The following is a 27,409-nucleotide window of genomic DNA, read 5'->3' on the forward strand; positions in this document are numbered from 1 at the left end:
GGTGGTTTCTTCTATTCTGCTGTGAGGCATGTCCAGAAAGACCTGAGCAGTTGTGAAGTCAGCAGGAAAACGGGTTCATTAAAGCAGAACGATGTGAAATTTCCTTGGGTCACATCCAAGAAATGAATTCTAGGATGGATGAAAAATCAAATGTATAAAATGAAGTATGAGTGAGAAAACAAACACAAGGTTTGCTGTCTTAGCAATGCTTTCTATATTAAGGAACTATCATTATCTGTATTTTAGATTTAGAGAAATGGGAGTTCAGAGTGGTTAAGAGTTTATCATGTATAAAGAAGATGTGGCACATATATACAATGGAATATTACTCAGCCATAAAAAGAAATGAAATTGAGTTATTTGTAGTGAGGTGGATGGACCTAGAGTCTGTCATACAGAGTGAAGTAAGTCAGAAAGAGAAAAACAAATACCGTATGCTAACACATATATATGGAATCTAAAAAAAAAATTGGTTCTGAAGAAACTAGGGGCAGGACAGGAATAAAGACGCAGACATAGAGAATGGACTTGAGGACATGGGGAGAGGGAAGGGTAAGCTGGGATGAAGTGAGAGAGTGGCATGGACATATATACACTACCAAATGTAAAATAGATGGCTAGTGGGAAGCAGCCGCATAGCACAGGGAGATCAGCTCGGTGCTTTGTGCCCACCTAGAGGGGTGGGATAGGGAGGGTGGGAGGGAGACGCAAGAGGGAGGGGATATGGGGATATATGTATACATATAGCTGATTCACTTTGTTATACAGCAGAAACTAACACACCATTGTAAAGCAATTATACTCCAATAAAGATGTTAAAAAAAAATAAAGAGTTTATCACGTAGTTGCTAAGTGGCAGAGCTGAGATAGGAACGCTGGCAGTTTCTTTCCAGAGTCTGTGCTTGAGCAGGTTGAATAGTGGTCCCCAAAGATACAGCCATGTCCTAATCTCTGGAACCTATGAATGTGACCTTATCTGGAAAAACTTTTTTGCCGATGTAATAAAGTTAAAGATTCCAAGATGAGATCGATCATCCTGGCTTACCCAGGTGTGCCCTAAATCCAATGACAAGTGCCTTTATGAGAGACAGAATAGGAGAAGACTCAGGATTAGGGCTAGGGTTAAGGTTAGGGTTAGGGTTAAGGGGTTAGGGTTAGGGTTAGGGTTAGGGTTAGAAGGCCATGTGAAGATGGAGGTAGAGATTGGATTGATGCGGCCACAAGCCCAGGAACACCTGGGGCCACCAGAAGCTGGAAGAGGCAAGGAAGGATCCTCCTCTAGAGTTTTGGAGAGACATGTTCCTGCTAACATCTTGATTTGGGGCTCTGGCCTCCAGAACTGTGAGAGAATGCATTTCTACTGTTTCAAGCCTCCAAGTTTGTGGTAATTCACTATGGCAGCCCCAGGAGACTAATACAGAGCTCTTCGATTCCGGGCTACACTGCTGTTTCCAGGGCCACATGAGTCTTCCCTATAAGTTGATCCCATCAATTCCATTGCGCAAAGCTGAAGCTGTCTCACATCATTCCAAATCTCACTCATCTCAGGTGAGATCTAGGATTCCAGACCATTTACGACGCCAGGAAGGGAGGACAGACTCCAGAAACACGAAGTTCTCAACACAGAGTTCAGAACTTCTGTCTTATTCTGTATGATCTTTAGCCACATATATACCGTACAAAAATGAACACACAATGCTGTTGCATTTGAAAGAAATCCAGTGATTTTTGTATAGCTTTGCACGCCAGCCGCTTTGTCCCAGAATTTGCAGAATATGCACATAACCCTACCAGAGAAGTCGAGACGAGTGCAAACGTTTGAGCAAGGAGTGCGTGGAATGGAGAAAAGGCCTGAGGCCATCCTTTGACCCCAGGGCACCAGTGATGGCCGTTTAATGGTACTTTCAGATAGAGCTCCATCTCTGCTTTGAACAGAATGTTCTGGCATCTGAGAGATAGAACAAAGCATCAAGCTCCGCTGTCCACCTCATTAACCTTAATGACATTTATACAGCTCTCATCCATACACAGAGTGCTATTGATTTCCGAGAACCAAAAGGCTGTTTCGTTACTATTTTACTAGATATACCGAGAGCCCATGAGCAGTGCTGGGTGACAGCTATGTGAATCGTCTAGTGATCAAGGACCCCTGCTTTCTCACAAGGACTTTCCTACAATCCCATGCCCTCACCCCATCCCTGCACCTTTTCAACGTGCTTCCTGCAAGCACCATATAATGCAGTTTTGTTCCTTTGAAATAGTTTTTGTTTTCTTCTTCCTTAATTTGGGTATTTAACTTATTTTAATTGACTGTTATCACTAACGCATTTGATCTTACAGCCTTTCAACTGTTTTCTTTCCTTAGTCCTCCTGTCTTCTTTCTTTTTGTCTTTGCTTATTATTTGTTGGAGGTTATTTTCCATTGTTTCTTCCCCATTTTTAAAAAGGTGTTTGTGCTGCTTGAATTCTAGTGTCTCTAAGGGAGCTGTAATTGTTAGGAGCCTTTCATTTTTTTTTAATGATGAACTAAACGCCACTTTTGTAAGTCCTTGCTCATTCTTCTGGTGTTTTTGTTTGTTTGTTTGTTTTTGTTTTTGTTTTCTGGTCGAAACTAATCCCCTTCTTTGCATAGCAGAAGAGCAAGCATATAAAAAAAGTATGTTTCTCCAAAAAGCTATGAACTTATTTGATGTTTAGTAAGCCAACTTGCTTTATCCATAATTCTTTTTAAAACAGTTTCTCGCTTGGTGTCAGTCTATTCATCTCTTGTAAAAATAAAATACAGAGTGTGTGAAAAAAAAAAAAAAAACAGTTTCTTCCCTAGGTTTGTTGAGATATAATTGAATAACACTGTGTAAGTTTAAGGGGTACCATATGATGATTTGATACACATATATACTGTGAAATGATTACCACAATAGGGTTAGTTGACACCTCCATCACCTCACATAATTACCTTTTTGTGTGTGTGTGTAGTGAAAACATTTAAGATCTACGCTCTTAGCAATTTTCAGGTTTGTAATACAATATTGTTAACTAGAGTCACCATGCTGTACATTTACATCCCTCGACTTTTCATCTCACGACTGGAAGTTTGTACCCTTTGACCAAAATCTACCATTTCTCTCACCTACCAGCCCCATGGAGACTACCATTCTACCCTGTTTCTTTGAGTTTGGCTTTTTAATTTTATTTTATTAAAAAAATTTTTTGTAAACTCTTATTTTATTAAGGGATCCACTTCTATGACTCATGAAGCCCAGGCTGAGTTAACAGTCATAAGTTCTGGAGGTAACGACACCCCACTCTAGACTTTCTGGTTTTAACCACTGTCTTCTCTCTCTACCTTAACCCAGACTCATGAGGCCTCAATCCCTGCCCTCCTATTCCTGGAAGATGGAGTTTGGCTTTTTTAGATTTCATGTATAAGTGATGTCATACGGTATTTGTCTTTCTCTGTCTGACTTCTTTCACTTAGCATAATGCCCTCAAGGTCCATCCATGTTATCACAGATGGTAGAATTTCCTTCCTTTTCATGGCTGAATAATATTCCACTGTGTGAACACACACACACACACACACACACACCACCTCTTCTTTATCCATTCAAATGTTGATGGACACAACTTGTTTCCATACCTTGGGTCTGGCTTTCTGTGCGTACTCACTAGCTGTCTGTAAAAGCTCGCTCCTGCCGCTGTGGGGGTGTGTGTCCTGGGATTAGGTCACAGGTGTTGGGGAGGTAAGGTGTGTGGAGTGCTGGCATTGTCTCTGGGCCAGCAAGGGGGGTACACAGGGGAGGTGTCCCCACTGGCTCCAGGGTGAGCCTTGCGAGGGGGTCCCTGGTGCGGTTACTGAGATCTGTTCTGTTCTGACCCCTGGCTGCTATTCCCCCAGCTGCTTACCACCCCCAGTCTTGCCACTCATGATGCAGTATAGGTAGACCTCGTTTTATTGCAGTTCACATATGTTAACTTTTTTTTCTTCTTAAACAAATTGAAGGTTTGTGGCAACCCTGCTTCGAGCAGGTCTATCAGTGCCATTTTTCCAACACAATTTGCTCACTTCATGTCTCCGTGTCACATTTGGTTAATTCTCACAATATTTCAAAACTTCCACCCACAAAAAATTACGACTCGTTGAAGGCTCAGAGGATGGTCAGCATTTTTTAGCAATAAAGTATTTTTTTTAATTATTTATTTATTTTTTTGGCTGCGCTGTGCAGCATGCAGGATCTTAGTTCCCCGACCAGGGATCAAACCAGTGCCCCCTACAGTGGAAGCATGGAATCTTAACCACTGGACCACCAGGGACGTCTGTAGTAAAGTTTTTTTTTTTTAATTTTTATTTATTTTTGGCTGCTTTGGGTCTTCATTGCTGTGTGCGGGCTTTTCTCTAGTTGCGGCGAGTGGGGGCTACTCTTCGTTGCGGTGCGTGGGCTTCTCATTGTGGTGGCTTCTCTTGTTGCGGAGCACGGGCTCTAGGCATGCGGGATTCAGTAGTTGTGGCACGTGGGCTCAGTAGCTGTGGCTCACAGGCTTAGTTGCTCCGCGGCATGTGGGATCTTCCTGGACCATGGCTCGAACCCGTGTCCCCTGTATTGGCAGGCGGATTCTTAACCACTGTGCCACCAGGGAAGTCCCCACATAACTTTTATATGCGCTGGGAAACCAGAAGATTTGTCTGACTCGCTTTATTGTGATATTTGCTTGACTGTGGTGGCCTGGAATCGAACCTGCAGTATCTCTGAGGTATACCTGTACTCTGAATGAGGTGAGAGAGCAATGGGTGTCTTTGGCAGCATCCCCCCAGCTGGGGTAGCCAGGCACTGACTCCCAAACTCTCACTTTCACCCCAGGGAGAAATCACAGCCAAAAAGGTCACCCTTGGCACCAAGCTGTGCCATCTTCAGGGAGGGGTGACGTGGATAAAGTCGAATTGTTCCTCTTACCCTATTCAGTGCATCCAATCTTGCATTTTTCTTCCTCCAACTGTGTGCTGAAATTTCCCTGCTGGACTCCAGGACTAACACAAAGGCTCTCTTGTCTGTGGGCAATTGTCTAATTCAGTGTCCTCTGGGGGCTCCTGGACCCCAGAGCCAAGAGGGGCTGGAGTGGTTCACAGACCACTGCAGTGTCCAGAGCTGGGACCCAGATCTGTATGCTTATTACTTGATGCACCAGGGGGTGAGGCTCCTCCAGGGTCCCTGGGCGTAGGTGCTTGTGACAGAACCAGAGTCAAACAGGGTTGTAGCCAACTCCTCAGGGTCCAGAGCTGTTTCCAGGTCTATAGTTGGGACCACAGTTGGTGAGTCAGCTGCACGCGTGTGAGCCTGCCTTCACAAAACGGGTCTCCTCGTCCTTGGGCTGAGAAGGCTAGGAATGGGACTTCTTGGATGTAACTTATAAAATTAACTTGAGCAAAAAGGGAGACTTTATTGGCTCCAATAACCAAACCAAGGAAAAGACAGAGGTAGAATTCCAGATAACTGGAGGTAAAACTGTCCGCCGCATTCTTTCTTACAGCACGTGGGCTTTTGCTGCATGGTGGGAAACGAGGCTTAAGCATCTTCATTTGACCTCCCAGTAGTTTAGCTAACACAGAGAAGTCTTCCCTCACCTCTGCCACCAGTTGAAAGAATCATGACTCTGATTGGGTCATGAGTCCATGACCAGGGATACAATTTAATGTGCTAAATCTTGATGCCCTTGCTAGTTCCGTGGTCTGAGGGTTAGTCGGTCACCACTGACGTTGAACGTGCTACACTTTCTGACTCAGCAATTCTTATTTTAGTGTTACTGAGTCCAAGCTCATAGTGATCCCCGCACGACAGGCCAATAAATCGAGAGACAAGTTGTTGGGACAAGGAATAGTGACTTTATTCAGAAAGCCATCAGACCGAGAAAACGGTGGACTAGTGTCCCAAAGAACCATCTTCCCCGAGTTAAAATTCAGGCTTCTTTTATACTAAAAGGGGAGGGATGTGGTTTGTCGTCACAAACTTCTTGGTGCCGGAATCCTGTGTTCTTGCAGCTGTACACGTAGTTATGGTCACTGTGTTCTTATAAACCTCCAACGAGAAAAATGTTATTCTCTGCTCTGTAACGTTTTAACTCTCTATGAATGGAAAAGTGTGATTCCTTTAAAGAGCCTTGAGAATGGCCTATCCTGTATATTTCAGGCTATAGGCAACATTATTATTATTATTATTATTATTTTTTATAAATCTATTTATTTATTTATTTTTGGCTCTGTTGGTTCTTCGCTTCTGTGTGAGGGCTTTCTCCAGTTGCGGCGAGCGCGGGCCACTCTTCATCGCGGTGCGCGGGCCTCTCACTGTCGCGGCCTCTCGTTGCGGAGCACAGGCTCCAGACGCGCAGGCTCAGTAGTTGTGGCGCACGGGCTTAGTTGCTCCGCGGCATGTGGGATCTTCCCCGGACCAGGGCTCGAACCCTTGTCCCCTGCATCGGCAGGCAGACTCTCAACCACTGCGCCACCAGGGAAGTCCCGGCAACATTCTTTTACAAAGCTGCACAGCCAGCATGACAAAGCACAGGCAAACACAGCACAAGAGGTTAGAGCTGAAGGAATAGATTCAATATGGAGTCAGGTTTGTTCCCCTCTGTTACATTAGTACGTATATTTGCCAGAGACGTACTGGAATTTTGGTAGTAGTGCTGACCATAATGTTCCTGGATGAAGACCACCCAAATGATGATCAAGAGTAACATGGATGAATGAATTGTGGTGCCTTCACTTAGTGGAAAATTATACATCAGTGAGAAAGAAGGGTCCACATCTACACACAACGGTATGGATGAATCTCACGCACATAATCTTGAATGACAGGAGGCAGACACAGAGGTATGATTCAATTTTTATGAAACATACAAAGAGAGACAAAACTAATCTATGCTGTCAGAAATCAGGCTGGTGGTTACCCTTGGTGGGTAGTGCCTGGAAGGGGGCATGAAGCAGGGCTAGAAATGATCTCTTAATATGGTTGTCAGTTACATGGAGTGTTTACTTTGTGAAAATTCACATAGCTCTACACACATGACATATGTACTTTATGAAGTCTACATGTTAATAGATAAACAAAACGTGGTATATCCAGATAATGAAATATTACTCAGCCATAGGAAGAAATTAAGTATTGACACATGCTACAACGTTGAACTTCACCAACATTATGCTAAGTGAAAGAAGCCAGACACAGAAGGTCACATATTGCATGATTTCACTTATATGAAATATCCAGAAGAGGTCAATCCATAGAGACAGAAAGATTAGTGGCTGCCAGGGGCTGGGAGGATGAGGGATTGGAGAATGACTGCTTAATGGGTACAAGGTTTCCTCTTGGGATGCCACTGAATTTTTCACTTTAAAATGGTTAATTGGGGCTTCCCTGGTGGTGCAGGGGTTAAGAATCCGCCTGCCAATGCAGGGGACACGGATTCTAGCCCTGGCCCGGGAAGATCCCACATGCCGAGGAGCAACTAAGCCCATGCGCCACAACTACTGAGCCTGTGCTCTAGAGCCTGTGAGCCACAACTACTGAGCCCGTGAGCCACAACTACTGAAGCCCATGCACTGAGAGCCCCTGCTCCACAAGAAGAGAAGCCACTGCAATGAGAAGCCTGCGGACAGCAACGAAGAGTATCCAAAGAAGTGCACAGCAATGAAGAACCAAAGCAGCCAAAAATAAATAAAATAAATAAATAAATAAAATGGTTAATTGTATATCCTAAATTTTACCTCAAAATTGAGGTAAATTGTATACTGTAATTAAAAATTTTTTAAATTGTGTAAGGGGAAGTGAGTTTCTCTGACCATTTCGTTAACTTGCCAAAGATTATACTGTTAGCAATTCATCCGGATTTTTAAAAAATTTTCTTTCTTTGTTTATTTATTTATTTATAAGACTTGGAATGCAGGTTCTTCCCCACAAATGCCCTACTGGTTCCCCCACCCCTCCCCCACGGCCAGCATTACGATGATCAGCACTGAGCTTTGGCTGTGTCTTTTTTCGGGAAAAGGAGTCATTCACATGGAAGAGAGAGCAAATCTTTATTGGTCAGAATGATCAGGGGTAGGACGTATTTTGAGAGGCAGCTGATGAATCCCATAACTTCTGCCTCTTCAAGGACACTGTGACTTATCTAAATACTGCGGAAGAAAAAAGAGATTAGAATCAGTATCACAGTCTGTCACCGTTCAAGACAGGATAATCCTTGCTCCTCCCTGATGGGAGATATGGTCTACCTCTAAGAACAAAATAGCATGAATAAGTAGAACAGGAGAAGAGAGGAACATAGGCGATCAGTGGCCTAAGGAAGGTGTCAGTATTTCTCTCTCACTCTCACATTCAATATGCCATTATGGATCATTTTAATTTGCTGATTAATTTTTTTTTAAAATAAATTTATTTTATTTATTTATTTTTGGCTGTGTTGGGTCTTCGTTGCTGTGTGCGGGCTTTCTCTAGTTGCAGTGAGCAGGGGCTACTCTTCGTTGCGGTGCACCGGCTTCTCATTGCAGGGGCTTCTCTTGTTGCAGAGCACGGGCTCTAGATGTGTGGGCTTCAGTAGTTGTGGCACGTGGGCTCAGTAGTTGTGGCTCACGGGCTCTAGAGCGCAGAGCTCAGTAGTTGTGGCACACGGGCTTAGTTGCTCTGCGGCATGTGGGATCTTCCCGGACCAGGGCTCAAACCCATGTCCCCTGCATTGGCAGGCGGATTCTTAACCACTGCGCCACCAGGGAAGCCCTGCTGATTAATTTAACATAAATTATCTAGTCCATCATTTGAACAAATTTATTAAGCTGATAATTTTCAACGTTAAGGAAGTTGTTAAAAACGGTCAGTCTCATAATATTGACTGAGGATAATTTGGAATAACTTAAAATTTAACACACACACTTAACACATACATATTCTTTGACCCAGTGATTTCACTCAGCTATTTTAATAATAATTTTAAAAACCCCTTACACACTTACTAAAAAACCAGTGTAGACAGTACCCATTCGGTCATAGTAATATCAAAATATTAAAAACAATCAAATTGTACTTTGATGGGGGAATGGTATATCCATATTATGAAATTTGATTAAAAGCATGAAGAAAAGTGAGGAAGGCTTAGGCATTCACATGGAAAAATCTCCATAATGTATATATTTAAATGAAGATCAAGTCACAGGACAAAGGGGACAGTATAGTTCACTTACTTTTTAAAAGACCTTAAAATTTTATATTTGTGTAAATGCATAGAATGAACCTGGAAGAATACATCCTGAATCATCAGTTGTATTTGCTGCCGTGAAAGAGAGGAGAAAGGCAAGAGGGAATGTAGGAGGGAATAGTAGCATTTTACTCCCTATATTCACATGCTGCTTCAGTGTTTAAGTGAGCATTTACTCACATATTACTTGTGTAAATCAAAATACATATTAAAAAATAAAAGTAGGGACTTTCCTGGTGGCGCAGTGGTTAAGACTCTGTGCTCCCAATGCAGGGGGCCCGGGTTCAATCCCTGGTCAGGGAACGAGATCCCACATGCATGCCACAACTAAGAGTTCGCAGCCACAACTAAGGAGCCCACCTGCCGCAACTAAGACCCCGTGCAACCAAATAAATAAATATTTTAAAAAATAAAATAAAAGTAATGCATGTATATAACTACAAACATTAGACAGCATATGAAGTACTAAGAATGTGGAACCTGCCAACAATCCAGCACAAATGTGACTATTATTAACATTTCCTCATACTTATCTGTCTAGGGCCTTTTTTCTATATTTATAATAAAATACTTGTGAGTATTTTTAAATTGTTGTGTTTTCTTAAGGTCGTCTACCTTCTAATATAAACATTGTATCTTGAACATTTTTCGTGTCATTAAATACCAACCTACACATCTATTTTCAATACTCTATTTTACTGTGACTCTTCTCATTCAATAACAACTGATGGATATATTAACTGGTTTTTTTTGGTCACTGTGATGACCGTTGCCTTACATACGTATTTGTGCAGTCGTCCAATGTTTTCTTTAGGATACATCCGTAGAATGGCAATTGCTGGGCATCACTATTTATTGACAAGGAGAGTTCAAGGTTACCCAAACCCTTGCTCACCTGTAGCGGGTAGGAAGGCTCTGTGTTCTCTTTCAATCTGTTAATTTCAAGGCAGGCTGCCTTCTACATCCCATTCATCCTCATCCCATTCATCCTTCTGCATTTTTAACCTACTTCTAATTATTGTTATCTTTTATTTTATATGGCTGTGCACTCCACCTTAAATCTCATTTTATAAAAAAAAAATTGGGAAAGTATGGGACGGGGGGAAAAAAGAAAGAACGAGAGAAAAAAAGGAAGCCAGAGGAAAATGCAAACACAACATCACACTTACTCTGTATTAGGCCCATCTTCATAAGCACCATAAATAGTTATGAATGGTTGCCTATAAAATACCCATTTTAAATCTATTTAATAGATGAGAAAGTGGGCTCACAGAGGTGAAGTAAATGGTGAATTAGTGATTAGCCACTGCCGAGTATGGCCTTCCAAAGCAGAAAGGTAGCAGGAGCATAGGAAGATGGGGTGGAGGAAAAAGTTATTTTCATGCATAAAACTGAACATCTCTCATGAGGGAGAGTGATAAGCCCTCTAAAAGTCTTCTCTTGAAAGTAGGTTTTCAATATTATGGATAATGTAATTAATGGAACTAAACATAGATTCCTATTTACTTGGCTGCTAGGAAGCTCTGCCCCAACTGTAGTCTCATCGTACAGCCTATACAGTGTTAACTTTACCTCTTGCTATATGACTCTGAATTTTCCTTGATTTTTCATCTATTAACTAAATTTATTATTATAAAGCTAATTATTTTTAATAGCCATCTCAAACTTTCTGGACCAAGGGAGTAAAAAAGAAAGAAAGGAGGGAGGAAGGAAGGCAGAGAGAGAGTAAAAACATCTGTTTCTGAGGACCCAGTCTGTGACAGTACTGGGAGTGGTCCAGGAAAGTACGCATCAGATGGGGATTTGGAGCCGGATCACTCCCAATCCTTGAGGGCAAGGAGGAGCCCATTAGTGGTGGTAGGTGAAGAACACACAGCCCCTGGTGCAAGGTGGCAGTCCAATTGTTAAAACTCTCCCTGGAGCTGAACTGGGATGGTATCCTGTGGAGGGGCATACACTAGCTGGTTGAGAAATCCCAGGAAAAAAATCACTATACAAACGATGAAATTGGATGGCTATAGCCAGCACCATTGATACCCTATTATAAGGTAATAAAAAGCTTGCGAAAAAAAAAAAAAAAAAAAAAAAAAAAAAAGCTTGCGGATGAGTAACATCCAATTCAAAGCCAAGTTTAGAAACCACAGAACCTTCCTGGCATCTTACCAAGTTGCAAATCTGCAGACCAGCCTAGGAATGAATAACTATTGGCCGAACTCCAGAGAAGGTTCAAGAATCAATCAAAGTCAATTGGGGGAGAAAGTGGGACCCCTTTTTATACAAAACAACACAGTTGCTGTATCTGGGTCCCAGATGGGGCTTTGACTCTTCTGGAAGCCCAACAAGAAAGGTCAACCCAATCACTCACTAGAGTTACAATGCGGATAGGGAATGCCCCACATGAGTCTTTATCTGTGTGTTACTGGTGTTGTTGACAATGACCGCAAAGACTTCTCCAAATTAAAGACTTTTCCAAATTAATGGCTATATGAGTTTTGACAAATGCATAGAGCTGTGGGTGTGGAAATGAATACTGATTTTAGCCATCAGTATTCATACTGAGTCCAGGCTAAATCTCTTACTTCATCTCTTACTAGCTGATTGGCTGAGATGCCCTGGCTCTCAATGTCCATTTCTACATCCATAAATTTTCAGTTTTGTTGGGGAGAGAGATATCTAGTGGAAAGCTCATAATAGAGTGTATAGTATGGGCTCAGTTAATAGAGATGGTTGGCAAGTGGTCTCTGCAAGAAACTTTATTAAGAAGATGGGATTTGACACTGGGTTTGGGTATTACCTAGCCTCGTATGCTTTAGCTTCCTCGTTTCTCTTCGGGCATAATAACACCTATAATCACTTCCTGAGTGCATCATGAAGGTTGCATGAGACACTACTGTGCACCCAATAAAATCCTCAATATAATTCGAGCATAGAAATGGGTAAACTCTCCAATGTCTGTTGACCACACTTTTCTCTTTCCCATATCTTCTTTTGAATGAAAACTAACCTCATTTCTTCATTCGAATGAGGTCACGGACAAATCATTCAAGCCAGGGGCCAGCAAATTAGAGCCCGGAGGCCAAATCCAACCCACCACCTGTTTTTGGATGGCCTGTGAACTAATGGTTTTCTCATTTTTGAATGGTTGACAACAATGGTTGTACTTCCAATTAATGAAAAATTAATATAATAGACAAGCAGACATAATACATAAATTAAAAAAAATGGTTGACAAAAGCCAAAAATCACAAGGTGACTGATATTTTGTGACATCTGAAAATTATATGAGATTCAAATTTCAGGACCTATAAATAAAGTTTTAATGGAATACAGCCATGTTTATTATTATTATTTTTTTAATTACTTGTGGCTGTTTTTGTGCTACCAGGCAGAGTTGAGCATGGTTTGCACAGCCTAAATTACTTACTAGTAGGCCCTTTATAGGGAATGTTTGCTGACCTCTGATCTAAGCCATCACTAGATGATCTAGACCCCAAGCTTCTCTTTCCATTAATCCAGAGGGTCCCCACCTTAAGAGATCTGTAAGACCCCCATTCCATTCTTCCCCAGCCAACTTACTTGTAAGGAGAGCATTGTTTCCATTTTCTGTCTTGGTTGTAATCTTTTGTCAATGAGCACCAACTCCGACTCAAAACATAGCCTTCCTTGGTGCAACTATCAAAGAGTTGATTTCTGTACAAGAAAGGGAAGGTACACTTTGGGGGATCTGCAGAGAAAGGGTGGAGAAGAAGGAGAAATATGAACATAAAAAGTCTTAAGATTAACCATTGTTACACCAACAACACATGCTTTTTCTACCACACAGAGCTGTCTTCAAGGTGGTTAAACCATTTAGAAAAGTCAGGATTTGGACTCAGGTTTATCTGACACCCAAAACCAAGTAGCCAGCTGCTGTCACTTGCTTCTTGGATCCTAGGCATCTAAGACAACCCATCACAGGGATCCTCACCTTCCGCGGTACAGTACCGCCATCTGCCTTGGAATACCTCGTCAATAGAACACCAGGCATAATGACTGTGGACGGAGATGCAGCTGTAGTAGATAACGTCGCCATACGCAAATGGAAAGGTACAGGAATGGTTAAGGAACGCTGGAAAAGAGAAAGCAGGCAGAATGTGGGGCAAGCTTACAAAGGGAATTGACTTTCTAACGTCTATCACACTTATTGGCACCAACTGCCCCCATATCCACCTTTGGCTGGCTTTGGCACAAAATGTATAAGTGAATATCAAAGGAAGCCTATTTCAACCCGGACCTGGAAGCAGACTGGAGTCGGTGGCTTCCTTTTCATGTAAGTCCTCTAGTGACTGTGCACCAGATCTCCTAAGCCGAAATTCTAGTCTTTCTTAGATTTTTCTCTCTCTCTCTCCTAGAAAAATAAATCTCTTAGCCTGTCAAAGTTAGTTCCTAAGTATCACACAAAGCTTTCCACTTCCTTCCACACCTTTTGCCTTGACTACTCAGTAACTTATCTCTGGATGCTTCCAACCGATTTGTCCTGTCTGTTCTTCACACTGGAGGGGGTATGTTTGTTCTTGAATACTAACCTGACTCTGCCATGCATCTATTCAGATTCCATTACTCTTAAGATAGGAAATAGGATTGAAATTGCTTATGATACCCTACTTGATCTGGTTCCCAAATACACCTCCAGCCTCACCTTAGCCCACCCTTCCTTGTGCTCAAGATTTGTAAGGTTTCCCAAGTGTACCACCATCTTTCTTGCCTTGGGGTTGTATAGACATGATCTCTGCTTGGCACACCCTCTGCCTGTTTACCCTCCTCTGATGTTCAGCCTAAATGTAAATCTCCATGGAACTCCCTTGAACATTCAGACTATGCCAGATCCACTTGTACTGAACTTCCAACTTCCCTTATATTTCTTATAAGTTCTTATATTTATTTAAAATGTAATGACTTGTTCAGTGTCTCGTTTGTCGGAAGTGACCACACATACCTTGTTCAATGCTAGACCCATGGTATCAACTGATAGGGATTGGTCCATACTAGAAACTTAATAAATATTGGTTGGCCCTTCATAAGCCTGAAATAATTTTGATGCAAGGTTCATTGAGTTTTAGTATTTAGCAATTACTTATTATTTATCAATATACATATTTATATTTTTATTTAATAATTATAGTATTACTTTAAACAAGTATGTTAGTACTTTTATTTATTTTAAAATTTTATTTATTTATTATTATTATTATTTTTGGCCTCGCCATGTAGCATGCAGGATCTTAGTTCCCCGACCAGGGATCGAACCCGTGCCCCCGCCAGTGGAAGCATGGAGTCTTAGCCACTGGACCACCAGGGAATTCCCATTAGTACTTTTATTATTTAATTACATTGTAATTATAATATTTATCATTTAATATTTTAAATTATTATTTAACAATTTTCTATTACTTAGAATTAGTTATGACTATGTTCATTATTTGTGAGTTAGTTATAACTTATTTATATAATGAACTATTATATAGCTTACTCTGTGCTGGACATAACGTGCCCAGTTTACAAAGACTAGCACATTTAATGATATCCTACATCAGTCCAATGAACTGGGTACTGTCAGCTTTACCTAAGGTCAGCTTCTCCCAGGGTCAGCTTTGGTCCTCAGCATATGATCCCAATTTATAAACAAAGAAACCCTGCTGTCCACTGCTCTGAAAATAACTTTCTTCTGACCTCAAAACCAAGAAGGCAGGTTTCCCTGGTGGTGCAGTGGTTGAGAATCCACTTGCCAATGCAGGAGATACGGGTTCGAGCCTGGTCCGGGAAGATCCCACATGCCACGGAGCAACTAACCCCGTGCGCCACAACTACTGAGCCCACGCACCACAACTACGGAAGCCCATGCGCCTAGAGCCCGTGCTCCACAACAAGAGAAGCCACCGCAATGAGAAGCCCGGGCACCTCAACGAAGAGTAGCTCCTGCTCACCACAACTAGAGAAAGCCCACGCACAGCAACGAAGACCCAACACAGCCAAAAATAATAAACAAATAAAATAAATAAAAACACAGTAAAAAAACAAAACAAGAGGGCTGACAGGCCACATTTTCCCACCATAAACTCCAGGCTGTGTTGGTTCAACCCCCAAACAAGTAATTGGTGGCTGAAATAGTTAAAAAGCCAATCAATATTTTTTATAACTAAAGTTTCCCTTTCACTGGCTTGACTATTCCCACACAGTGTTCCCACATCTCTGTTTCTTTCTTGAAACTCTCAACTTCACGAGAGCTATAGGTTAAAATTAAGTCCCATTTGTCTGCATGTGGATATGGTTGAACTCTTCCAAGAATTGGGGTATTGTGGCAAAGCTATCTATGATGAAGCCATAAGAGTTCCATGATTAACTTTTAAACTTTAAAAACAGACACACAAAAAAATCACATGTATGATTCCATTTCTATGAAATGTCCAGAAGAGATCAATCTATAGAGATAGAAAGTAGATTAGTGGTTGCCTGTGCCTAGGGATGGGAATGCGAGTGGTTGAAAATGGATACAAGGGATCTTCTTGGGGTGATGGAAGTGTTCGAGAATTGGATTGTGATGATGTTTACACCGCTCTGTAAACTTACTAAAAATCATTAAATGGTACACTTAAAATGGATGAATTTTATGGTATGTAGATAATATCTCTACATAGAAGGCTGTTAAAAGTAACACACAAACCATAAAACCCACAAATGCTGATGTTAATTTCTGGAGGAGCAGGGAAGGAAATCTTGGCTACCATGATCAGGGAGGGCCTTTTATGCCAGAAGAACAGTGAAGGAAAGAGTAAAACAACAGGGAGGTAAGTGCAAGGGACTTTCATTGGAGATATGGATAACATTGTTTCATGGGTGGGGTGGGGGGCTAACATTTGAGATGCTAACAAATAAAAAGATGTCTCCCTACCTGGATACGGATGACGGATACGGACAATCAAGTCTGAAAGAGAAAAAAAAGGGTAAAATTTAGACCACCTCCTAAAATACTCCATTCCTAGACTAATGGCTATTATAAGTACCTTGACGTTCATGCAGTCAACTGCTCTCCTGTTGCAGAAAAACTATCACATTTTGGATGACTTATGATAACTTCTAATTGGGAGGGGGGCGGCGTCCCACCCAAGACAGGATCCACCCAAGACAGCCCATTAATTCAGGTATGAGCTCCAACTATTCCCAAGGTCTTCCTTTGTGTAATTTAGAGTAAATCCACCCTATCCAAGGTCACTCAACTTCTACTCATTGGTTGAAATTCCACAAGTCCAAAGCTTGGAGGGAACATTCTAGCTTTTGCCCACAAGCCAACATTTCAGGAAAACAACATGTTTGTTTGTTCAGTGCTAGAGGTTGAATATTTCCAGCAGCCTTGGTGATATTTTTTGATTTTTAAAAAAATCATTTTGCTCTTTTATCATCCCTGAACCTTTATCAGGACATGTCTCAGTGACACCACCACCATAAAAGCGAGTTGGACCCTGTTAAAGACTAGGAAGGAAATACAAAGACCTGTTAATCAATAACATTAGCTAATGTTTAATTGGGCATTCCTATGTTCCAGCTATTGGCCTCAGTTGACCTTCACAACAGCCCTATGAAGGAGAGATTACAATTTAGAACCCTATTCTCCTCCCTGACCCCGAAAGGTTTACGGACAAGAAAAACATAGGCAACAGAGAACTAATGGAAGTTATACGACCACTGATTAGTGGAAACAAGGTTCAAACTCAAGAAGTCTTATTTTGGAGATTGTGTTCTGGACACGATTTTTTTTTTCTATTTTTTTTTTTAACATCTTTATTGGAGTATAATTGCTTTACAATGGTGTGTTAGTTTCTGCTGTATAACAAACTGAATCAGCTATACATAAACATATATCCCCATATCTCCTCCCTCTTGCGTCTCCCTCCCACTCTCCCTATCCCACCCCTCTAGGTGGTCAGAAAGCACGGAGCTGATCTCCCTGTGCTATGCGGCTGCTTCCCACTAGCTATCTATTTTACATTTGGTAGTGTATATATGTCCATGCCACTCTCTCACTTCGTCCCAGCTTACCCTTCCCCCTCCCCGTGTCCTCAAGTCCATTCTCTACGTCTGCGTCTTTATTCCTGTCCTGCCCCTAGGTTCAGAACCTTTTTTTTTTTTTTTTTTTTTTTTAGATTCCATATATATGTGTTAGTATACGGTATTTGTTTTTCTCTTTCTAACTTACTTCACTCTGTATGACAGTTAGGTCCATCCACCTCACTACAAATAACTCAATTTCGTTTCTTTTTATGGCTGAGTAATATTCCATTGTATATATGTGCCACATCTTCTTTATCCATTCATCTGTTGATGGACACTTAGGTTGCTTCCATGTCCTGGCTATTGTAAATAGAGCTGCAATGAACATTGTGATACATGACTCTTTTTGAATATGGTTTTCTCAGGGTATAAAAATAGAACTACCATACGACCCAGCAATCCCACTACAGGGCATATACCCTAGACACGATATTGATATTACCTTGGCATTGTCACTTACCTGTGCAAGTGACTTAACTGATGTGCCTCACTCTCTTGATCTTTGATATAGTGATGCTAATTCATAGCTTTTCGTGAGATTCTGTAATGCAGGAGGTGCTGTGTGGTGAGTATGGCATCCGTATTAGCCAACAGCAGCCTTGCTTTTCAGAAAGTAGCTAACAAGGTGTCAACGTTTTCGAAGTCGTGGTTAAATAAACGATTATTATGAGTGGTCTCCTGTACTTAATGCCTTCTGCTAATTATCTCACAGAAATGATGCTTGCAGCGCCCCCGTAAAGTCGGTATTTTTACATATTATATTTATAGGTTACATATTATTAACGATGATCTCCATTTTGTAGGTACCGAGACGGAGTCTTATAGAGGGAAATCGCTTGTTCAAAGCCAGAGAACTAAGTAGTTCAGGTGCTCTGACTCCAGAAACTGAGCCTCTGAAATAATCCTGCCTCTGGGGGGCGCTGTTTCCGACTCCGAAACTCTTCTAGGAGGTGCTGCCCCAGAGCTGAAGCTCTGCTGTGTGCAGATGAGGGTCACTTTAGGATAAAACTATGGGTGCTTAAATTTCGTTATAAAGGTTAACAGTAGCTGGGTGAGTCTTCTGCTTTGTCCAGTCATGGCGGTTAACATTTACACCCTCTTCTCTGACAGTTTTTAATCTTCACAGTCTTCTCCTCGTTTTACAGATGAAAGAGCAGAGAGAAACTTTCATTTAAACCTTTTCCACACAGTCCAAAATGGGTGCAGCCTGGACTCTCATCCAGCTCTGTCTGATTCCAGGAAATAAGCTATTTCTTTCACTACCCTGGAAATGGTCCTTTGCCATTTCATCTGCTAATATTGCTGAACAAGACTAAATCCTTACCGATCCCCTGTCATTGTTATGTCCTTAAATCACATCGTTCGCCTGGCCAAACATTACCACTTTTACCATCTGATCCCCTCCTCCTCCTCCTCCTCCTCCTACAGCTGATGATGAGAAGAAATGCCACCACCAATATCGACTGAGGACTTAACAGTGTACCCAATGTGTTCTGAGAAAGAGGAAGCTAAAGGCAGCCCCCCGGACAGCTGAAAGCTGACCTGACACTGGGGGCTACCTAGCCATATCGTTCTCCAATCAGGCATAACACAACTCACAGAATCATGACCTCAGACAAGGTTACTCTGAGATCATGAGAAAATGAGATAAAGCAAGACCACCTCAGCATTGTGTACAAGCACAGGCAAAAGCAACTTCACTGTGTCACAAATTACCAAACACCTCTTCCCCTTGGCCAAAAAGAGTGACTGCTGCTTTTTTGTTGATTACACCTTTCTCCTTGTGCTATTCTGTCTTCACTCTAGAGAAGATTTATTGAGATACCCAGGCATAGAATTGCCTCCACTTTCCTAGAGCATCCAATCTTGGGTGAGGCCCAGCTTCCTTAACCTAAGACCCCCGAAATCTCCCAAACCCTAGAATAGGTCCTAACAACCTCTCAATAAGACAGCCCATGGTACCCCATGCTGTGTGGTCTTCTTGTCTCCAGTGAGTGATAAACCAATTTGTTCAACATCCCTGTGTATCTGGCGGGCTTGGGTTAGATGCAGGGCATTGACAATTCCAAGGATTTTGCCTACCTTTTCTATTTGAATCCTTACAACAATGATAAGAGATAAAGATCACTTACCTTCTATTGAATTTATTTGTTTTCTGAAAGGCAGTGCATATGGTTCAGACTTCAAACGAGTTATGAAAGGGAAATCATATAAGTCTTCCCGCCCATCCCTGACCCCAGCCTCCCCACAGATAACCATGCTGTAATTCTTGTGAAATCTACAGAGACAGTTTATGAATATTCAAGTGCATGTATTAATAACATTTTATTCCCTTTTTTACACAAAGGAGAGCTTAGCCTACATACTGTTTATTTTGAAACTTGCTCCTTTAACAAAAGATCTTGGAGAACTTTCTAAAGCAATACATAATAAACTTCTTTCTTTTTCTTTCTTTCCCTTTGTTCCTTTCTTTCTCCCTCTCTCTTCCTTCCTTCCTTCCTTTTCTTTCTTTTTTCTTTCCTTCTTTCTTTCTTTCTTTCCTCCTTTCTTCCTTCCTTCCTTCTTTCTTTCTCTCTTTTTTCTTTTTATCTTTCTATTTTTATTGTAGTATGAACCCTTTACATGAGATCTACCCTCTTTATAAAATTTTAAGGCACAAACCAGTACTGCTAACTATAGGCACCATGTTTTCCAGCAGACCTCTGCAACTTTTTCACCTTGCATTACTGAAAATTTTTACCAATTAAACAAACTCCCCATTGCCCCTTTTCCCCAGCCCTTGGCAACCACCAATTCTACACTCTGATTCTATGAGTGTGACTATTTTAGATACTACATCTAAGTAGAATCATGCAGTATTTGTCCTTCTGTCACTGGCTTATTTCACTTGGCGTTATGTCCCCCAGGTTCATCCGTGTTGTTCCATCAGGCAGGTTGTCCATCTTTCTCTTTCTTAAAGAGTGTTATAACCATTATATAGATGAGAAGGCTGAGGCTTAAAGTAAGGCAGAGTTACCTGCTCATGATCACCCAACCAGCAAGAGGAAGTGCTAGGATTTGAACCCAGAATCCTCCAAATCCTCTCTTCGGCACTAACCATTATGCAATATTTAAAAGATATTACAGACATTAGATAGAATCTGTTTCCTGCCCGTCTCACCCCAAACCACTGCCTTCTAGGTCTCACCTTTTTCCTCTGTCCTCCCCTCCTCCCCTCCCTCCCTCATCTTGCCATCTCACCTGCTTTCAGCCTACATATACAGAGAACCAGGGACACCCAGCTCGCCAGATTTGTCATCACTTCCAACTTCCTGCAGATGGCCTGCACCGTAGCAAGTGTTGCCTCTGATTTTATTCTCTCCAATTTCTGCCCCTCCTACTCCAGCGGCTCCCACAGCACACAGACTCACTTCATAGCATCTTCTTCCATGCCCTAAATCTCAGAGTGCCTAGAAAAATTAGGAACATTCATCTTAGAATGCTCTCTAGCAGCATCCTGGAAGTGTGGTCCCTGGACCAGCTCCATCACCCTCATCTGCAAACTTGTTAGAAATGCAAATCCTTAGGCCGCCACACCAGACCTGCTGAAACTCTGGGGATGAGACCAGTCACCTATGTTGTAACAAGCCCTGCCGGTGAGTCCAATGTTTGAAAAAGTTTGAGAACCACTGCTTTAGAGCTCGCTTAACACTTTCATATCCATTCCACATCATTTACTCCCTTGATTATTAAAAAAAGAGAGAGAGAGAGAGAAGTCCAGCAAGAAAGGCAAAGCCAGCTTTAGCCTCCTGGATAATTAAGGCTCAGAAAGGCTAAGCATTGTGCCTTGTGGTCAGCCAGTATGTGGAAAGGACAGATCTTAATCCCAGTTCCTATGTGTGGGCTTGGTCCACTTTAGAATTCCTTTCCCACCTGCCATCTCTGGAGGGATCTGGGAAGAGCGCTTTATAAGAGAGAGAAGGGATTGGAAGAGTGACTTCCCCTAAGGAGGCAGGTATCCTGGTGCAGGGCAATCCGAGATGAGGAACAAACCATCCCGGAGATCAAGCATCATGACAACGTCAGGAAGGGAGGGAATTAATGCTCATCCTTCAGCACCTGTCTGTGCTGAGATCTTTTCAGACATCACTTATGCCCCATTTGCAAAACATAGGAAAACTGGGTACTGCTTAGAAACACATTTGTCTTTTCCAAATAGAGATGAGAAAACAGAATACAGGAGAAGTGGAAGAACTGATAAAGGCATGGAGAAGCTGAGTCTCTCCTGTCTGACATGTAGGCTCTTTCTTTTTCTATTTCTCTATTTTGCTGGACTGATAGATCTTAACAGAGCCTCTGGCTGCTCTGCAGGTAATGAGGTCACCTGTCAATCACGAGTAGGCAACGTGGCTGGCATCACGCGCAGAGCTGAGAGACATCTCGTTCAACTTCATGGTGTGGGAATTATATCCCTGGTTTGACATCTGGGGAAACTGAGGCTCCAAGAGGCAACATCATTTGTCAGAGTTACGTGGCTTGTGCCGATGTGGAAGGGCACAGATTCAATCCGGGCAGTCTGGCATCAAGCCATCTTTCTCTTGCCCAACCCATTGTTAGCGAGGTCTTACAGGTCCCTTCATAGGAAGCCTGGTCTCTTCAGAGTCACAAGTTCAACTCTTACTCTGTACCCATGAACTTACTTCATCTCTGACACTTGCTAGTAATTTTCCAGTAGCTCTGGAAAACTACTTTTGCTCTCTGAGCTTGCACGCCAGATCTCTAAAACGTTTGGGCTACCTGCATCCAATTTGAGAGCCCAGTGAATACTCTTTTTTTTTTTTTTTTTGAGTAATTCCAATTAATCATTTTCCATCACACCGTAGTCTATCACTCTTACTGTCCAGGATACCTACCAACAAAATCAGGGGAATGCGAGGTCAGTTTTCTATATCTATTATAATTATTATTTTCTATACCTATTATTTAATGGGCTGATATCTGTGACAGATATTTGAGTTCTTGTCATTGATTAGGGAAGATAGTTTGTGCATCTTTGACTTTGTATCTTTTTTTTTTTTTGGTGAATTTTTAAAAATACTCAGTGCTAATTATAACTTCTCCCCAAGATAATGGGAGGTTATATTCCTGAATATTTATGAGGTTACAGAGGCGGTGATGAATGTGTGCTGAGTTGGTGAGGCACTTTCTAGAGAGTCATCCCACCCCACACCCTAAAGTCATGGGCAGGATACTGTGTGCAGGACTCGGGACATCCTACCCCCTGGACGGGCTGAAGTAAACGTCAGAGAGAACCCATTATTCCTTTCTTACTCAATTGAATGGTCATTATGCTCCAGGGTGCTCAACCCACTGTGAGAAGCTATCTTTCAAAACCAAAGTTGGTGTCTAGCCAACAGTACTGGGAGGGGTGGGGTGAGGATGAATAGACAACTTGACCAAAGTCATGAACGTACCAAGAGGCAGAGCTTGACTTGCACCCTAGAGATTCCATATGAATACCTCTAACCACAGGGAAGTAGAGAGAAATTACCAATGGTTCTAGCAGCCAGGGGATGATGTGGGGCTCAGTTTTATCTTCTGCAAAGATGAAGAGATGTATGCCACTGGGTTTGAATTCTTGCAATGCCAACTCGAGAACCAGTGGAAAATATATGAGTATTAATGTCAGAAGGACAAACTTTGAAATACCAACTTTCCCACTTATTCACTGGGGACACTAACTAAATAACTTAACCGCTAATTTTTTTTTGCAAGGGTTGCTTCATGTCTGTATTTCATAGATGCACAGCACAAGACGAATAGCAGGTGTTGAACCTTACTAGTATCTGTTGTTTTTTAAGGGTGAGGAATTGTAGATAAGGTAAGTAAATCCTGAAACCCTGTGTATTTGTCTGCTGGGGAGACCATAACAAAATACCACAGACTGAGTGGTTTAAACAACATACATTTATTTTCTCATGGTTCTGGAAGCTAGAAGTCTACAACCAAGGTGCTGGAGAATTCGGTTTCTGGAGAAGGTTCTCTTCCTGGCTTGTAGAGGCTGCCTTGTTGCTGTGCTTCAGGTCTTTGCTCTGTGCTCATATGGGGAGTGGGGGGGGGGGGGGTAGGGAGGGAAGGAGGGAGGGAGAAAAGGAAAGAAAGAAGGCAAGAGATCTCTGGTGTCTCTTTGGGGCTTAGAGCATTCACATGTGAATTTGGGGAGAGACACAGTTCAGTCCCTAATACCCTGATTTATCTCTGCAAAATGAGATTGTTGATCTCAGCCTCATTTACACCATGGGAGAATCTGAGATCGTAGGCATGCATTGAGAATCACCATAAAAAAGCAAAGACAGGAGGGTGGGCGGGAGGGAGATGCAAGAGTGAAGAGATATGGGAACATATGTATATGTATAACTGATTCACTTTGTTATAAAGCAGAAGCTAACACACCATTGTAAAGCAATTATACTTCAATAAAGATGTTTAAAAAAAAAAAAAAAAGCAAAGATATCTTGATTCTTGGAAAAGACCCATACCCACGTGTAGACAACTGGGACTTAATTTAATCTACAGCTCTCATGCAGTTGATAATTTCAAGGGAGAACTAGGCAGAATTCCCTGGCGGTCCAGTGGTTAGGGCTCCGCGTTTTCACTGCCAAAGGCCCGGGTTCAGTCCCTGGTTGGGGAACTAAGATCCTGCAAGCCGTGCTGGTGCTGCCAAAACAAAACAAAAAACGAGAGAGAGAGAGAGAGGGAGAGAGAGAGAGAGAGAGAGGGAGAGAGAGAGAGAGAGAGAGGAACTAGAGATGTGAGAATTCACAGGCACACAGAGAAGGATTGAAGAGATAGTGGGTGAGCATTTTGTTAGTGGCCAGAAACGTCTGGGTTTCAGTGTAATATCCACCTCTTTCTCACTGTGAGACTCTGGGCAATTGGACTCACCTATTCCAATCTGGTTTTTCTCATCTATAAAATTGGGGTCATCAAAATATTCTTTATTTTCCCCACCAAACTACTTATTCTGCTATCACGTCTCCGTACATGACACAACCGTTCCCCTGGATGCATGGGTCCCACTGGAGTCACCCTTGATTTCTCTCTCTCACCCTATATCCAATCCACCAGCCAACCCTGCAGACTTTACCACTGAAATCTATCCTGAATCCAGCCACTTCCCACTTCTTCTTTTCTCTTCTTAATTTTTATTGGAGTATAGTTGATTTACAATGTTGTATTAGTTTCAGGTGTACAGCAAAGTGAATCATTTATATGTATCCATATATCCACTCTTTTTTTTAAGTTCTTTTCCCATATAGGCCATTACAGAGTATTGAGTAGAGTTCCCTGTGCTATACAGCAGGTTCTTTTTTATTTATTTATTTATTTATTTATTTATTTATTTATTTATTTATTTATTTATTGCTGCATTGGGTCTTCATCATGGCACGCGGGCTTTCTCTAGCTGCGGCGAGCGGAGGCTACTCTTAGTTGTGGCGTGCGGGCTTCTCGTTGGAGTGGCTTCTCTTGCTGTGGAGTACGGGTTCTAGGTGCATAGGCTTCAGTAGTTGCAGCACGTGGGCTCAGTAGTTGTGGCACATGAGCTTAGTTGCTCCGTGGCATGTGGGATCTTCCCAGACCAGGGCTCGAACTTGTGTCCCCTGCATTGACAGGCAGATTCTTAACCACTGTGCCACCAGGGACGTCCCTATACAGTAGGTTCTTATTAGTTACCTATTTTATATATAGTAGTGTGTATATGTCAATCCCAATCTCCCAATTTATCCTTTCCCCTCCTTATCCCCTGGTAACCAGTTTGTTTTCTACATCTGTGACTGTACTTCTGTTTTGTAAATAAGTTCATTTGTACTCTTTTTTTTAGATTCCACATATAAGCGATATCATATGATATTTGTCTTTCTGTGTCTGACTTACTTCACTCAGTATGACAATCTGAAGGTCCCTCCATGCTGCAAATGGCATTATTTTGTTCTTTTCTATGGCTGAGTAATATCCCATTGTATATATGTACCACATCTTCTTTATCCATTCCTCTGCTGATGGACATTTGAGTTGCTTCCATGCCCTGGCTATTGTAAATAGTGTTGCTATGAACATTGGGGTGCAGGTATCTTTTTGAATTATGTTTTTTTCTGGATATATGCCCAGGAGTGGGATGGCAGGATCATATGGTAGCTCTATTTTTAGTTTTTTAAGGAACTTCCATACTGTTCTCCATAGTCAACCACTTCCCACTTCGCCAATGTTCTCTCTCTAATCCAACCACAATCATTCTCCCAGTGAATCACGACAGCTGCCTAACCAGTTTCCCTGATTTTTACCTCTGCCTCCCCTAATTCTCTCCACACAGTAGCCAGAGAAAGATACTGTTGCTTCTAGGATGAGAATACCTGATAGCCTTCCAAGATTTTAGAAAAGAACGCCCAAGCCCCTACTCGATCCGACCTCCGACGTTCCCCATCCCTCCCTCAAACCAAGCACTCCCCCCCAACACACACTATTCCTTGAATACCCTAAGCACACTGTCTTTTACATTTGCCTGTCTTTCAGAAGCTCTATTCCTCAAAGACTTCAGGCAGGACTCCCCTCCCTCCCTTTCTTCAGATTCTGTGATTTGATGTCATCTGCTCAGAAAAGTCTTCTCATTTAAATACAAAACAGAAATAGACCCATAGACATAAAAACAAACTTACAGTTCCAAAGAGGAAAGGGGGAGGAGGGATAAATTAGGAGTTTGGGATTAACAGATATACACTACTATATATAAAATAAGTATGTGTCTTTATTCCCGTCTTACCAGACCTACTAGAGAATGGACTTGAGGATATGGGGAGGGGGAAGGGTAAGCTGGGACGAAGTGAGAGAGTGGCATGGACATATATACACTACCAAATGTAAAATAGGTAGCTAGTGGGAAGCAGCTGCATAGCACAGGGAAATCAGCTCGGTGCTTTGTGATCACCTAGAGGGGTGGGATAGGGAGGGTGGGAGGGAGACACAAGAGGGAAGAGATATGGGAACACATGGATATATATAACTGATTCACTTTGTTATAAAGCAGAAACTAACACACCATTGTAAAGCAATTATACTCCAATAAAGATGTTAAAAAAGAAATAAAATAAAATAAAATAGGTAGACAACAAGGACCTACTGTAAAGCACAGGGAACTATACTCAATATCTTGTAATAACCTATAATGGAAAAGAATCTGTAAAAGAATACACACACACACACACACACACACATATATATATATTGTCTGACAGCCATTGTTGGATGCACGGGCTTGATGTGAGGGATTTACGAGCTAATGTGGTAAAACAATCAGGCCAAACATCCTCCTGAGTGAAAATCACCGTCATAAGTTATTAATGTTAGTCATAATTATGTAAGTCATATTTATTAATGTTAAGAACTCTGTTCCTGTTGTCAAACTGCTTGGATTCAATTCCTGGCTCCTCCACTTACTAGCTATGTGACCTAGACTGCTTTATGCCTCACTTTCCTGATATATAAGACGTAGGTAACAAAAGCACCAAATTTCCAAGATTGCTGTATTATACGGGTTATTATGTGCAGTGCAATTAAACAGTCTCTAGCGCTATAAAATTGTTTTCTTTAATAATTGCTACTGCTAGGACAACTATTACTACAACTAATAATAATAAAATTATCATTTTAGAATTATCATTATATTATATGATCCAAACAAAATCTCTATATGGTAAGCAATAGTATGAACCCAATTTGTGGATGGAGAAACCAAGGTCAAAATCAGTTAATTTGTCTGAAGTGTCACCACTGGTAAAATGTGGGGTAGGGATTCAAACCCCATGCTGTCTGATTCCAGAGTGTTCTAAGCCACGATGCTACATGACCTCTTTGGACAGGGCCTACTAAGTTCACAAGATCACGCTTTCCTCCAACGGTGAGGAAGAACTTTATCTTTTACATGGAGCTTGAACAGTGATGGGCTCCAGCCTGACCCCTAGTGGATTCCTCGAGGAGAACATGTGAGGGTTCCCCTTCCTCCCCATCTTAGCCAACACTTACCTTTTGACTTTTTGATGATAGCCAT

At 41.8% G+C, this 27,409-nt stretch overlaps 1 protein-coding gene across 1 annotated transcript; it reads right to left on the bottom strand.

The window, feature by feature from the left end:
- LOC133077718 (binder of sperm protein homolog 2-like) lies at positions 1 to 27,409 on the bottom strand. Its single transcript, XM_061172486.1, has 5 exons — positions 27,385 to 27,409; positions 16,172 to 16,204; positions 13,211 to 13,351; positions 12,820 to 12,967; positions 1 to 42 (listed from the first exon to the last, which is right to left on the bottom strand). The coding sequence occupies exons 1-5, from the start codon at positions 27,407 to 27,409 to the stop codon at positions 12 to 14; spliced, it is 378 nt and encodes a 125-aa protein (XP_061028469.1). The 3' UTR covers positions 1 to 11.

Source organism: Eubalaena glacialis, chromosome 18 (assembly GCF_028564815.1).
Source record: "Eubalaena glacialis isolate mEubGla1 chromosome 18, mEubGla1.1.hap2.+ XY, whole genome shotgun sequence".
NCBI classification, from domain to species: domain Eukaryota; kingdom Metazoa; phylum Chordata; class Mammalia; order Artiodactyla; family Balaenidae; genus Eubalaena; species Eubalaena glacialis.

What these genes read in the sequence shown, in the direction of transcription:
- LOC133077718 (XM_061172486.1), bottom strand. Translation starts at nt 27,409, where the DNA reads ATGGCTATCATCAAAAAGTCAAAAG. An exon ending in TATCATCAAAAAGTCAAAAG is followed by an intron (nt 16,205 to 27,384) that starts GTAAGTGTTGGC and finishes TTTCTCTTTCAG; the next exon opens with ACTTGATTGTCCGTATCCGT. An exon ending in GCGGTACTGTACCGCGGAAG is followed by an intron (nt 12,968 to 13,210) that starts GTGAGGATCCCT and finishes CTTTCTCTGCAG; the next exon opens with ATCCCCCAAAGTGTACCTTC.